The sequence below is a fragment of the Podarcis pityusensis genome, assembly GCF_964106645.2.
Source record: "Podarcis pityusensis genome assembly, chromosome: 15".
Classification (NCBI taxonomy): Eukaryota; Metazoa; Chordata; class Lepidosauria; order Squamata; family Lacertidae; genus Podarcis; species Podarcis pityusensis.
The window spans coordinates 17,984,000-17,999,420 of NC_138040.1; the positions used below are offsets into that span (position 1 = coordinate 17,984,000).

Sequence of the window (15,421 nt, forward strand, 5' to 3'; positions counted from 1 at the left end):
AATAAACAGATTGTCAGTTTCAGTTTTTCCCTTTTTAAAAGTGAGCAAATTGTGCTTATTAGAACAAAGTAGAGGCAAGATTCCAGGGCTGCTATTCATGCACAAAACATGAGACAACAGGGGCAAAATACAGAATAATATTAAAGGAGATTAAACCCGTTATTTGGTAAGGCCTTTCAGTTGTTGAGGTAGCTACTCTTGGGTGTCCACCCCCCCCCCCGATAAATTTGACAAACACCTGCCATTTATCGTTTTTAAGGCCAGCTAAGTTTATAGCCCTCTTGATTAACAGCATCTGCTACATTCAGAATCAAAGAAGGAGAGACTGTGCCGTCTGGTGCTCACATGCTGTGACTTACCATTTCCTCTTCCTATTTTACGAAAAAGAAGTGTAACGATAGAATGCTGTAAGTTACTTTACTCAGTTTCCAGGATTGCAAAGTACTGATTGTTGTCTAGTTCAGGAGTGTTCTGTCTTGAAGTAACATGGCACAGCTACTTTGGGACTTGACAGAGGGAAGTTTTGGCCAGTAGAAGCTGAAATTGTGTATGTTTGAATTGACCCTGATTTCCTGGTTAACTAATTAAAGGATATTTTTCACTGGAAGCTGACTGGGCATTTAACTTGGCCTATCCCTTCCAGTCCAACTGCCTAAAGCAAAAGTGGACAAACTTAGTCCTTTCCTCTGTGGTTTTTTGCTGTCTTTTTAAACCCACATTTACTTGTCAGGTGCATTTATACCCCTGCCTTTCCACTGTTCTTAAGTGCTGTAGGTAACTTAAAAAAATAATAATCAAACAGAGAACAGTTGGCAGGTAAAATTAGAGGTGGGTTAGAAGTGCAGTAAAACTCCCATCAGCCCAATGAGGTAAATGCTTCTTGGGATGAAAACTGTCTTCCAGCAGCTGGCAGAAAACTAAAAGAGAAAGTGTCAACTCTGTACCTCCCAAGAGGCAGGGTTCCAGGCGTAATCTAGGAGTTGCCAAGGACTCCTTCTCTCAGTGGCCTTCTCCCACTTTCCAGCTGCTCACCTTCAGGATGTGAAGAAGAGCCTCTCCTGCAAATCTGAGGAAGTTAACCCACCCATCGCCTTATAGCGTCATGCCCTCAATACACTGCAAGGCACGGACATGCAGGTCACTGAGGTCAGCGAGGCACCAGGTGGCGCTACAAGCCTTTTCCATGACTTAATGGCTCCCACAGCTTATGGTCACTCCTTCCTATCTCCTCCCACAGTTTGTGGCTTGTGTAGTCTTGCAGTTTCTGACTTGCTAGCTTTTTTTACTGCCCTTTTCCTTCATTTAATTCCTATTGCCCATCTCCAAAGCAGGCTTTCTTTTCCTCTTTCTCTGCTCCTTTGATTTCGTGCAGAAACAGGACACAGGCCCCTAAAGCGGATTTTAAACCTCATGCAGCTGCGTAGGGGGTGAGGGCAGCCTTCTATTAGGCATCCCGCCATCATTTCCTTAAACTTCTAAGGGTAAAAGCTTGAAATACAAGCTATCCCCAACACCTCTGTCAAATGATGTCCCTCCTCTCCTTTAATTCCTCTGCCAATTGCTTATTTCTTAGTCTTGGTGTTCCTCACCAGTTGAGAGGAATATTGTTCGGTTACCATTAGCCAAGTCTTTGTGTAGCCTGTTCTGGGGTCTAACTCCAACCCCTGGCCAGCAGTAGCAAGGCATACCCAGGCACATGCCAGTAGACGGAGCAGGAAAACTGCCCCTGAGCATTGCCAGCTCCTAGGCTATCACAGTGAAGAGGCCTGAGTCAGGATGGTTGCTGTCACCTTATTGCAGTGGGACATTCACAGAATCCAGTGAATTCTGTGCTGACCTGATTCTGCTGGCTACTGCCAATTGGATTGATGCCTGTGGAAGCTTCTGCCTGCCCTCCTGCAGTATGGACAAGCCTAGTGGGACTCTGATGGCGGAAGCTGGCAGAGGTGGGTGGATGGGTGCCTTGGCTCTATTTAAGCCGCTCCCAGCATGGTGGATTGGGGGTTTGAATTGCTCTGCCCCAGGTGCTTTTGTATCGGGATTCCTAAGTCGCAGTACATCTGTACTCTCATACAGGCGGGTCACTCCAGTGCGTGGTTCAGGCATGCAACTGGTAATTGACTCCATCCCCGAGCCATCGTTATGCATTGGACTTCAACATCTAGTCATTATTTGCTACCTGGCTCTGGTACTATTATCCATCATCATCATCACCCATCATCATCAATTTTATTTGTATGCTGCCTTTCCAAAGTTAAAACCATGTACAAGATGGCTTTACAGCATAAAAAATTACATAACTACAAACATAAAGCAGTCATAGAAAATAAACAAAACATCAAAAGTATGCAACCAAAACGAAAAATTTCTACATAGATCGTAAGTGCCAAATAAAGATCCAATAAATTAATAGCAACAACCTGCCTGCCCCTAAACAATACTCCATCCCAGTATTCTGTTCAGCAGCCTCAGCTTTTGTAGCTGGAGTCAGGGCCCTGCCCTCCCAGGCCAGGTGGGAAATGTTTGCAATGCAGAGAGCAGGTCTTCCAGGACTCTCAGCCAAGATGGTCCAGTGACCTCAGTTTCCTAGTGAAAAGGAACCAAAACCCAAGGAAGACCTTGTAAACCTGAAATGCAGCCGCAATCACATGTTGTTAATAGTATCCAGCATCTGATAGAGAAAATTTCAAGTGTTCAAAGAACTTCCCATGGTTTCAGTGATCTGCACAACCATTCTGGAAGCCAGGCCAGATCTTCATTTTATTTTTTCTTCAGTATTGCAGAAGGGAGGCTGAGAGAATCTATAGAAACTTATCTAAATTTATCTGCTGTGTGTTTGCATGGCAGAGATCAGAACTGGCCACTTTTTCTTAGCTACAGCTGTTTATATATCACTATTTGCTGTGGGGGTGGGACTGTATTAATTCAGATATGGTTAACGAGAACGATACGTGGGTGAATTAAGATAACTTAACTTGGCCCTTGTGATGGCTGTTGACTTCAGACAATTAAAAAAAATCTGACTCACTAATTTGGCTTGTGATTGGAAGTTGTGATTGACTTTCACTGCTAGTGAGCGGCACTTCCATTTGTGCCACCCCAAAACACCATTTGCACTTAAAATCTACAAAACACAGTGGAGGTTTACAGGCTCTACAGGTGAAAATGGCCACTCTCAGTCATCCCACTCTGCTGTGCACATAAGCAAAACCATTATATATAGCAGGGAGCAGGAACTGGATGCCTTTAATAGCACTTTGTCCGTACAAATTTTCCTGTGTCTCCTAGCTGTTATGGAGGCCAGAGAAGGAATGCACTGGGCCTAGCAGTGTACCAGAGACCTCCTGAATGTATTAATGCACAAATACTGAACACCTAAAAGGAAATGAGACATACACCTGTCTCCTGTAGCAACCGCTACCTTTTCCAGAGTGATAGCTCAACAGCCTTGGCTTTTTTTTGACCATGCTCTTTTGCTCTGTAACACATTTCTTTGTTGCGTATTCTCACTGTGCAGGGTAATTCTTGATTGTTGTTGTTTGGGGCTGCCGCTCCCAATGATTCACTCTTTCGTGTGCTCTTTGAACCTGAAGCCAACTTGCTGGCTAGCACACTGCCTCGCTAAGATCCCACTGGGATTTTGACACTGTTGTGGAATTACTCTTTGCAAGAGGCACACAGTCGTAGGTGGGCTGTGGGGTTGGTCCCATCAACAGACATCTGAGATCTGCACTGAGAATGTGGGGCCTTTATTCTGAAGTGCGTGCCACATAAGCCACATCTGCACTATAAACATCTAAAGCAGTTTCATACCACTTTGAACAGTCATGGCTTCCTCCAAAGAATCCTGGGAAACTGTAGCTTGTAAAAGCCCTGAAAGGCAGCAAGATAACATTGGTCACAGTCTTTATCGCAGGCCAAGTTCAGGAACAAAACCTATTTAGGTGCTGGTGTGAGCAAAGCCAGAAGAAACTGTCCCCATATGCACTATATATTTAAAGCGCTTTAAACAGCCATGGCTTCTCCCAAAGCATCCTGGGAACTGAGAGCTGTTAGGAGACTCCCTTGTCTCCTTGCAGAGCTACAGTTCCAGAGTTCTCCAAGAAGAGGGGATTTACTATTGAACTGCAGCAGTAGGACCTTTGCTCTGATCCAGAAAGGCTCTCCTCAGGGCTGGATTGAGGTTTGATGAGGCCCTAAGCTACTGAAGGTAATGGGGCCCTTTATATGTCCAGCTGTCCTTTGTCAACAACAAATTGTCACTGTTTTGGGTGGCGCTGTGGGTTAAACCACAGAGCCTAGGACTTGCCGATTAGAAGGTCGGCGGTTTGAATCCCCGCGACGGGGTGAGCTCCCGTTGCTCGGTCCTTGCTTCTGCCAACCTAGCAGTTCGAAAGCATGTCAAAGTGCAAGGAGATAAATAGGTACCGCTCTGGTGGGAAGGTAAATGGCGTTTCCGTGCACTGCTCTGGTTCACCAGAAGCAGCTTAGTTCTGCTGGCCACATGACCCGGAAGCTGTACACCGGCTCCCTCGGCCAATAAAGCGAGATGAGCGCTGCAACCCCAGAGTCGGTCACGACTTGACCTAATGGTCAGGGGTCCCTTTACCTTATATGCTATATGCGGGGCCCATTACTTACATCATAAGAGCCTTCACAACACAAAACGTATGTAGGTTTATTTTATTTTATTTTGTTTGTTTTTTATCTATATTTTGGAAATGTACATCCAGTTTTTTCCCCTATACATTTTTTGGGGCCCCCAAGAGACTGGGGCTCTAAGCTATAGCTTGTTTAGCTTATATGTAGCACTGGCTCTCCTGCGTAGGATCAGGCAGCAGGCCTGCCACTGTTAGCACCAAGTTGTAAAACGGACTTTCTTCCCAGCATACCTGCTTTACCCCGAGCCAGACCCCACTGGCCCATCTCGGTTGCCTACACTGGCTGGCAGCGCCTCTGCACAGTTCCAGGCGGGGAATGGAGATGCTGCTTGGGGGCTTGAACCCGGAGCCTTCTGCATGCCAAACAGGTGCGCATCCTCACGCCGCCAGCCAATCGCCTGCCCCGCAAGGATGCCGAGAGAAACCGGGGGGCGGGGGAGAGAGAGAGAGACACTGACTTCCTGCTCAGTTCACCTGCTGGGAGGGCGGGGCCAAGAGGCCCAGGTAAACCTGGAGCGCGCGTGCGAGCGAGTGCGCGCTCTCCCTGCGGCCCCACCCTTGAAACTGGCTACCTGCGGCGGGAGGGGCGCCCCACAAGGAAGTTGCTGAGCGGCAGAGGAGGAGGAGGGGAAGCGAGTCGCCCAGCGCCCGGGAGAAAAGCCCCAGCTCCCCCGGGGAGAAGGAGTCGCACTCGAGGCTGCAAGGGAGGAAGAAGAAGAACACGACGCCTTCTCTTTTCCAAGAAAGTTGCTCGCTGCTTTCGACTCGCCGACGAGGATTGCTCCGGCCATGGCTTCTGGCTAAAGCCCCCGCCCCCTCCCGCCGCGATTCTTCTTTTCTGTTTCCCTGATCTAGCCAGGAATTGCTTTGGACATCTCCAAAGTGGGGATTCTCTGGAAACTTTTCCTGCCTTGCTTTCCTCTCGCTCTCTTCTCCCCCCCCCCCTCCATCGCACTTTATCGTAAACTTTCTGTAAAAAGGAGAGAATAAAGCGGGGAAAAATCTAAATATGAAGGATTACCGGCTTCCCAGCGAAGGGAAAATGAACATTTATCACCCACCTTCCGGGGCTACATCGAAGGCGTATGTTTCAGGCCTAAAGTACAGCAATAAATTGGAGGTAAGTGCTTGTTTGGGAAATTTCGGGAGGAGGCGGGGAGAGATTGGAGTGGATCATCTGCGCTCCCTTTCCAGATCTTGTGGATCATTCCCAGAAAATTGTCCGGGACAGGAGTCTTTGGTGGCCAATCTCTTTGCTGCTGTTCTTACCTTTTCCCCAAGCTGTATCATGAAAAGTGAGGACGTTTAAGAGTTAATGACCGAGTCAGGATCGGGGCCCTTAAACTCGGGTTTAAGGCGCGCGTGTTTCAGTGGGGCTTACTTGCAAGGAGGAGTGCGCGCGTGTGTGTGTTAGGATGGCAGCGTTTCACTAGAAAGGAAGAAAAGAAAGATTCCTCCTTTAGGGCTAGGCTTGTATCAAGTTCGGAAGATGAACTGCCTTGAGCCTGCATGGCAGGAGTCAGCTGGAAGGGACCGGCCATTTCTGTGACTGTCCCTCAGCCTTGAAAAAATCTCTCTCCAAGAACTGTTAAAGTCTCAGCCTATGTATGTTTTGGAGTAAGGCAATTGCGTTCATACCAAGCTGGCTTTTGGTGGCCAGGGAAAGGGCAGAACAACTTTTATGATGAAGAAAGAAAGCCATTCTATGGCCTTGCAAAAGATGCTGAGGTGCCACACTTTGAGCTCATCCTGGTACCTGACATCTTGTTTTGAAATAAGTAGTTTGGCAGTGGACCATCTTGGGTTCCCCCATGCTGGGTGGCCAAATTTCCCCAAATGCAAAGAGGTGTTTTGTTTTTGTGCTGGAGATTTTGAAAGGCAAAACTTGATGTCAGCTGCTGTGTCCTCAGCCTTGGATTCCATTTTAAGCAGATTGTCTCTTGGTTAGTTTTTCAGGGTGGTTTTAAAATGTAGGTGCTGTAGATTAAAAGTCAAGGTCTCTGCTGTGGATTTCTTTCCTGTTATGCTCTTTTGTGTAGCGCCGAAAAGGGTTAATTTACCGTCTCTTGTTAAGGTCAGAGGCCTGGCTGTTCTTATTCAAGTAGACTTTCCAGTTGAGCCAGTGAACTGAGGACACCTGGCTGGGTAGCTGCTGCCTCCCCGTGGGTGAGGTCTGCGGAGGCCTCTCTATTATGTGGGAAGCGTGTGGGCTTTCCTTAATTAAAGCCAATCCCGTTTTTAAATGTGTAATTTTTTAAAATTAAAGCTTGAACTTGGCTCCATTCAACCTTGCTCTTAAAATGTGCTGCGATGATCTGGAGGAGATGAAATCTCCTCTTTCCGTTTGATCACTTTTATAGATTATTGTGGATGATAAATGTGGAAGCTCATATCTCTCCTCCTCGCTTAGAACTGCAAGACAAGCATACAGGGCCAGTTCCAGGTGGGGTTTTTCTTTGAGGGGGTGGGGCTCAGTAAAAGCTCCCACTTCTGGATGCCATCTTACGTAAGGGCCCCCGCCTTTCAGGCTTTCCTGGGGACAACGGCTGGGTTGATAAACCACCATTTAAAATTTCCCACAGTGCCATGGAGAGAAGCTACTTTGGGGGAAATCCACATACATATTATTATTTAGCTGTGATTCCTGCATTGCAAGGAGTCGGAATACATGACCTTTGGAAATCCCTTACAACCTTGCAATTCTATCATCATCATTGTTCTAGATTATATTCTTCTTTCTCTTCATTGCACAGTCCCAGGCCCTGTTTCAACTATTTAAACATACAGTCTTAAATGTGATTAAAACAAATGGCAGGCAATATACATGGGTAGGTCTTTATATATACACCGTGTCAAGGCCAGAAGAAAGGGTTGTATCTTTAGGGAGGAGATTGCAAAGCCCAGGGCCAGCTATAAATAATGCCTCCCCCCCTCCCCAATTTCTGATGCCTGAGAAAATACCAAGCAGAAACTACCATCTGCTGGTCTTAACACCTGTGAGGCTCCTGGGGGGAACTCAAAATGGCAGCTGCCCAACCTAATGGTGGGAGGTGGCGGCAGCCGCAGCAGGGAAAATACCTTTCAAAAATGGGGAGCTGCCATCTTGGCATCACCACGATCAATATCTCATTACACTGGATTTTTTTCCCCCTGGGACAGTGGGAGGGAACAGATAATCTTTGCAGAAGCCTCACTAGATGCCTCTGGTTTCCTTTCTCCTCTCCCTTCCTCAAAACTCCTATTGCTGTTGGCAAACCTCCCCTCCAATACATAAAAGCATCCCAGCGGACTGCAGCAGCTGAGGGTACATCCTCTCTGCTTCTTCTTAAAAGCAAGCAACACACCTCTCCAAATAAAGTCGATCCCTGTGGCCTGAATGAATTGTGTACCTGAAGCAAACTTGTGTCAATAGCTTGCTATTTTGGCATAACCTACAATCAAATGCTATGCATATTTATGCAGTAGTAAACAACTACAGTATTCTAGGGGGCTTGCTCCCAGATAAGTGTGCAGCCTTACTGCACAATCCTAACTGTGTTTTACTCAGACGTAAGCCCTGCTGAGGGACGCGGGTGGCGCTGTGGGTTAAACCACAGAGCCTAGGACTTGCCAATCTGAAGGTCGGCGGTTCAAATCCCCACGGCGGGGTGAGCTCCCGTTGCTCAGTCCCTGATGCTGCCAACCTAGCAGTTCGAAAGCATGTCAAAGTGCAAGTAGATAAATAGGTACCGCTCCGGCGGGAAGGTAAACGGCTTTTCCGTGCATTGCTCTGGTTCGCCAGAAGCGGCTTAGTCATGCTGGCCACATGATCCGGAAGCTGTACGCCTGCTCCCTCGGCCAATAAAGCGAGATGAGCGCCGCAACCCCAGAGTCGGCCACGACTGGACCTAATGGTCAGGGGTCCCTTTACCTTTATAAACCCTGCTGAGCTCAATGAAGCTTACTGCCAGGCAAGCAGGTTTAGGATTGCATATGAAATGTATGATGTGGCTTTATACCGAGTCAGACCAGTGGTTAATCTAGCTCAGTAGTGTCTGCACTGACTGGCAGTGGCTCACCAGGGTTTCAGGCAAGGGAGTCTTTTCCCAGCCTTAACTGTAGATGCTGGGGATTGAACCCAGGGGCTTCTGCATGCAGGACAGATGCTGTACCACTGAGCTACACTTCCCTTCCCCCTTAGCTGTAGCCCTTCCTCTAATAGGAATACATGCTTATTTCCCGTGCTACTTCCCCCCATACTTTAGGAAGAGGCTAGAAGCTGTTCCTTTGCTTTGATCTTATTTCCTGTCGCATTCCTGACTCCGCTTTCATTATAAACTTGGAATTAGGTTCAGTTCTTTTTAAAAAAAGATGTGACATTAACTGCAGCTCAAAATGTTGTTCTGCATTCCAGCATAAAACCAGGAAGGGTCTCCTCTCTACAGCACAATTTATATTATAACATGATGAACAAATTCAGCATGAGATTTTGCTGAAGCCTGAAAAAGCCACCTGATGAATTTCCTGGTGCTGTGGCCAGTCGATTTTTAAAAAGGAAAACTTAGTAAAAATATCCTTCAGGCTTCAGTATATTGAGAGAGATCTCTCTGCCTCTCTTTAACCCCCTCTCCAGTTTGTGCTCTGTGATGGTGAGTCACTGAAGAAGCGGTGATGTAGATCCTTCAGCTTTATGACGGGATGTTGACACTTTCTTTTTTACAAACTGGGTTCATACAAAATTCCCCTTCTCTTACGGAAGCCGGCAGGGAATTTTAGTTTTCAACAGTATCTAAGATCTCAGTTTTACTTTACCTAGTGATGCTCAAGGGATTTGATCTTTTCAAATCCCTGTGCAGAAATTACCTGATTCGCTCACCTCTGAATGGGGTGAGGATTGGGATTTGGCTATCCATCCTAAAGTATCAATCCTATTACTATCCATCCTAAAGTATTTTGAGGGGCATTTTAGATTGGTAGATCATAGTGGAAACAGAACAGAATGATGGGGTTAAAAACAGGCCAAGGTTGCATATGCATCATACATTTAAAATATGCCCACTCCAAGAATCCTGGGAACTGTGATTTGCCCCTCAGAGCTACAGTTCCCAGCACTTTTAACAAGCTACAGTTCCCAGAAGTCTTTGGGAGGAAGAAATGTGTCCTGGAACAGAAAAGGACAGATTTTATTTCTTTTTTTTTTACTCTGCCTTTACATTTCAAAATTGCTTAGTTATTGCAAATGAGCAATAACCAAGGAGAAGTCTTTTAAAATAGCCACACGGTGCTTTGCCACTTGCCTGAGTGAGCAACTCCCACCCCCACCCCCAAAAAACCACCAATTGGCATATAACTTGAAGCACTTTCCTTCTGTGTTTTTTACATTGCCCTGTGTTGTTAATTATTCACCATTATATCCTTTCCTTCTTCCAAGACACACAAGCTACAGTGGTACCCCGCAAGACGAATGCCTCGCAAGACGGAAAACCCGCAAGACGAAAGGGTTTTCTGTTTTGGAGGCGCTTCGCAAGACGAATTTCCCTATGGGCTTGCTTCGCAAGACGAAAGCCCATAGGGAAATCTCCGGGGACCTCTTTTAAATGCTGGCGGTGGGGAGCAAAGCCTTTCCCCCCCTCCGGTCTTCAGAAGAGGTCCAGGAAGGCCGGCGGGGGCCGAAAGGCTTTGCTCCGCACCGCCAGCATTTTAAAAGCAGTCCGGGATAGCAGGGAAGAGCTTCCCGCTATCGCGGACGGCTTTTGAAGGCAGGCGGGGGGGGGGGGCAAAGACTTTCGCCCCCCGCCCGCCTTCAGAAGAGGTCCAGGACCTCTTCTGAAGGCGGGCGGGGGGCAAAAGTCTTTGTCCCCCCTGCCTGCCTTCCCAGGGGCTTTTACATCGCCCCAGACAGCGGAGAAGTCCTCCGCTGTCCCGGGCGATTTTAAAATGCCGCCCGCCAGCATTTTAAGATCGCCCCAGACAGCGGAGAAGTCCTCCGCTGTCCCGGGGTTTTTTAAAATGCTGGGGGTGGGAATAAAAGCCCTTGTTTCCCCCCCCCCCCAGCCTTCAGAAGAGGTCGGGGGACAGACTGTCCCCGGACCTGGTCTGAAGGCGGTTTCCCTAGGAACGCATTAATTGATTTTCAATGCATTCCTATGGGAAACCGTGCATCGCAAGACGAAAAACTCGCAAGAAGAAAAAACTTGCGGAACGAATTAATTTCGTCTTGCGAGGCACCACTGTATATACATAGGAGCCAGTGTTGTGTAGTGGTTAGAGAGCTGGACTAGGACCTCTGAGCCTGGGGTTCGAATCCTCACTCAACCACAAAGCTCTCTGGGTGAACCTGGGCAACCCACCCACTCTTAGCCTGACCTATCTCACCTGAAGTGAGGATAAAATTGAGAGGAAGAGATGTATATATGCCACCTTGAGCTCCTTAGAGGAAAGGTGAGATATAAATGCAATAATTAAATAAATACAGATTGCCCTCCTCGTCTTCTCAACAATCCTGGGAGGTAGCCTAGGCTGAGATGAGGGGATTGGTCCAAGGCTACCCAGTGAACATCATGTCCAGGCCAGAGACTCTGGGTCTCATCTTAGGCAGGGCTGTGACCCAGCTGCACAAACTCTGCCTTTTTCAAAGCTGAAAGAACCGGCAGGCCGGCTGGCCAAATTGGCGCCGTGGCTGTGGTTGTTACTTAAATGCAAAATACCTTTACAATGCTACTGAGCAACTGTCTTCTCAGAAATTCGTACAGCCACCCTGTAAGGAAGGCCAGTATTATTACTGGGCTTGTGTTGCAAATGCAGAGCTGTGTCTGCAAACTAGCAGCTTGTTGGTGATCGCCTAATCAATGGAGACCTTAGGCAGCAGTCTAACCAGGGACTTTGTGGCCAGTGGAAGCACATTATTTACAGCTGTAGGCCTGTGCCGCGCTACCTGGAAGTAAACCTCATTGGACTAAGTGGGATTTCCGAAGAGAAGAAGAAGAAGAAGATGATGATGATGATCTTCTTCTTCTTCTTCAACAACAACAACAACAGCAGCAGCAGCAGCAACTTGTTATTTATACCCCACCCATCTGGCTGGGTTTAAGATCACTCTGCGTGCAGCACTCAGCCCTCCAGATCTCCCCGCACACTCTTACAGCGCATTCTGCAGAGTCCTTTGACCTCCTACACACTGTCCAAAAACCCAGCGCTTCCCTGGAAGGGAAGAGCTTTCAGATGCATAGATGGAGAGCCTTGATGGTGTTATTTTTGTTCCTCCCTGACCTGCCTCATCTTGTCTGCCATGGGGAAGGGAGGCTGGCCTTTGCTTAGTTCCGCATTGTAACTTGCACACCCAGAATGTAAACAGACTCTGCTGCAAAGTAGGGGGGCGGGGAGGACTGCTTGTTTGCAGAAGATGGATATGGATTGCCATCAGATTTGTTTGGGGCTCTTTAACCCTTTATTTACAAATATACAGTATATACATAATCTCTTTGGGTTTGGGTTAAGTAATAATAATAATATGCATTAACTACTGGTTAGGATCAAAATCTCCTGTTGGTGCCTGGACATCTTTTAATGTGTTGTTGCATTAAAGTGTACACCATCAAATATAATGTGACAAATGGGTGTTTAAAAAGCCATGAGTTGATTTGCATGCTTGCCAGAGAGCCAGGACTGGCCCCTGACTTCCTGTTGAGTGTACTTGGCAGTGGTAAACCTGGGTTAGTTGCTATGTAAAGTGTGAAATGGCCCTGATCCACTGACCATTAATCTTTGGGTGCTTCCTGTTTCAAAATCGGACCATAGCCCTTCGTAACCTGCCACTAGCAGCCATCGCTTGTGACATAGTCAGAAGATTTAAGGAGCATTTGATGGAACAAGGAATCTGTCCCCCCCCCGCCGACTTGCTTTGGGTGCAGTGGTTGGAAAGCTGCTATAAAACTAATTCTGTGTTTGGTTTAGTCTTGTTTCTTTAAAGAAAATAGAGGATTTTTTTTAAGGATAAAAAATTGAAAATGAATAATAATAGTAATAATAATTTTATATTTATACTCTGCTCATCTTGCTGGGTTTCCCCATGAAGTGTTGAGAGTGGGCAAACCCACACGCTATGTGCAGCAAAGAATTGGAGGAAGGACTTTCATAGGCACCTGTTTCTAAGGTCTGATCGCCCTTATCTAGAACGAATGTGCATGCTCTACTTCCCATGAGATAACAGCTCCATCAGGCTGCTCCCATCCTTCCCATCAGGCTGCAGAGAAGAGGGAGAGAAGGGGAGCAGGGCCACTCCATTGGTCCTATAGACATATTAGTTCCTTTATGGCTTCTCCTCTGCTTGAACTACTCCCACCCCAGCTGGTTGTTTGTAGGCAGTGCTTTTTTTCTGGGGGGACGCAGGGGTACACATACCCCCTACCAGGCATGGCCAAACTTGACCCTCCAGCTGTTTTGGGACTACACTTCCCATCATCCCTGACCACTGGTCCTGTTAGCTAGGGATGATGGGAGTTGTAGTCCCAAAACAGCTGGAGGGCCATGCCTGCGCCTAAACATTTTGTGAATCTAAGTTCGGCCTCGTTGAGGGCAGTATTTCAATATGAGTAGGAAAATGAGAGTACCTCTAAACTTTTTTTTAAGAAAAAAAAGCACTGTTTGTAGGAATTCTGACTCGGAACCTGCCTGTTTGCTTCTCCTCTCTGTCTTTATATTTGTTATCCAATCTGGGAACCCTTTTGGCTGAACAGTACAAATGCATTCATTTTTTAAAACCCCAAACAATTTCAACAATCCTTGGAATAAACCAGGCAGATCAATGTTTTATGGCTACAGGGAGAGGGCTCTGAGACTAACACAGCTTCCCTGACAATTCAGTTCTATACATGTTTACTTAGAAAGTAAGCCCTGCTACGCTCAGTGGGGCTTACTCCCAGGTAAGTGTACATAGGGAGCTGCAGGCTGCAGGCCTGATGAGCTCCTGTTGGAGGTGAGGACTTCCTGGTCCAGAGTACAACAAGCCTTTTGCTGCTGGCACAGTCCCTGAAGTAGGATTATTTTGGTTAATCTTTACAACAAACCAGGTTTATGATCGATCAAGATTGCACTCTTTGTATTGCAGGCTGGGTGGTGCAGACTCTGACAGTAATCAATTTATTTATTCAATTTCCAGAACTTCACTTCTTTACTGCCCAGTAATAACCGAATCTCTGTTGACAGAATCTTTTGCCCAATGTGGAGCTTGAACTCACAACCCTGAGATTAAGAGCCTCGTTATCTGCTGACTAAGATGTCCATTTTAGCATGGAATAAAAACAGAGCAATGCAAAACCAGAATAAAAACAACATGGCAGGTCATAAACCTGCAAAGAGATTTGAACTGGACAGCTGGCATTTTTTACTCTCTTTCTGTCCCCCTGTCCTCCCCCCCCCCTGCCAAAAAACTCCAACTTCCTGGCACGATAATCCAATGCTGCCATGGGGATTTCTATGAAAATGTGATGGACAAACTTTCGTTTCTCTGAACTTGCTCTGTTCCTTCTCCCTCCCAACTCCTTTTCCTTTTGTGTCGTGCCTTTTTAGATTGTCTTCCCAAGGGCAGGGACTCCTTTATGATTGTCATAATACTCGAAATAAACTTGCTGACTGCATATAGAAACAGTGATGTCAGCATTCCTCATGGTGTGTGTATCGATTGCGACACCCCCTGCCCCTTGGTTCGTGATGCCTGCAAAGAGGCTGGCACAGTCACACGCTGGATAGATCAGAAACTGACTTCTGCTTGTGCCGGTTCCCTTTTCCCCTTTAGGAAAGAGTTGAGCAAACTTTACTCCTCAGTTTGCTTGAGAAGGACTAGTCCAGCCCGAACATGTTATGCAGATGATCTGTCCTCTTCACCCCTCTCTGACTGTAGTTAGAATCTCCTAAATTCTTTGGTTCCTTCCTCCTCTGGCCTCTTCCCCCCAGCAAAAATAAAAAGCAAATAGAAAGTTTTTCTCCCTTTCTACTCATGGTCATCCAGTGAAGCTGAATGGTGAGATATTCAGAACAGGCAAGAGAAAATACTTACTTATTCAGCACATAGTCAAATTATCGAATTAGCTACTGCACAATGTGGTGATGGTCACCAACTCAGACAGCTTTGGAAAGGGCTTAAGACGAATTCATGGGGGATAAGGTGACCAGTGGCTGCTAGTCATGCTGGTTGTACATACAGGTGAAACTCAAAAAATTAGAATATTGTGGAAAAGTTCATTTATTTCAGTAATTCAACTTAAAAGGTGAAACTAATATATGAGATAGACTCATGACATGCAAAGCAAGATATGTCAAGCCTTTATTTGTTATAATTGTGATGTTTATGGCGTACAGCTGATGAAAACCCCAAATTAACAATCTCAGAAAATTAGAATATTAAATGAAATCAGCAAAACGAGGACTGCAAATAGAGCAATATTGGACCTCTGAGAAGTAGAAGCATGCACATGTACTCAGTAGTTGGTTTGGGCCCCTTTTGCATCAATTACTGCCTCAATGCGGCGTGGCATGGATGCTATCAGCCTGTGGCACTGCTGAGGTGTTATGGAAGACCAGGAAGCTTCAATAGCAGCCTTCAGCTCTTCTGCATTGCTCGGTCTCATGTCTCTCATCTTTCTCTTGGCAATGCCCCATACATTCTCTATGGGGTTCAGGTCAGGTGGGTTTGCTGGCTAATCAAGCACAGTAATCCCATGGGCACTGAACCAGGTTTTGGTACTTTTGGCAGTGTGGGCAGGTGCTAAAGTCCTGCTGGAAAA

The 15,421-nt window shown here is 46.6% G+C and overlaps 1 protein-coding gene and 1 long non-coding RNA gene across 3 annotated transcripts in view; one reads left to right on the forward strand and one right to left on the reverse strand.

Annotated features, from left to right (window-relative positions):
* Positions 1 to 2,214: 2,214 nt before the first annotated feature.
* LOC308464399 overlaps positions 2,215 to 15,421 on the reverse strand; it is a 53,928-nt gene continuing 40,721 nt past the window's right edge. Inside the window, exons 2-3 of one of the 2 annotated variants that reach the window (XR_013980010.1) lie at positions 4,893 to 5,059; positions 2,215 to 3,873 (exon numbers count right to left, since the gene is read on the reverse strand). This is a non-coding gene — a long non-coding RNA (uncharacterized lncRNA). Of the gene's footprint in view, positions 3,874 to 4,892; positions 5,095 to 15,421 lie in introns of those variants that run through there. The other variant, XR_013980011.1, reaches the window with a different exon arrangement.
* ST14 (ST14 transmembrane serine protease matriptase) overlaps positions 5,278 to 15,421 on the forward strand; it is a 41,779-nt gene continuing 31,635 nt past the window's right edge. The window contains exon 1 of the mRNA XM_080983449.1: positions 5,278 to 5,781. Coding sequence (XP_080839575.1) covers positions 5,671 to 5,781 — 111 coding nt within the window. The 5' untranslated portion in view covers positions 5,278 to 5,670. The remainder of the gene's footprint in view (positions 5,782 to 15,421) is intronic.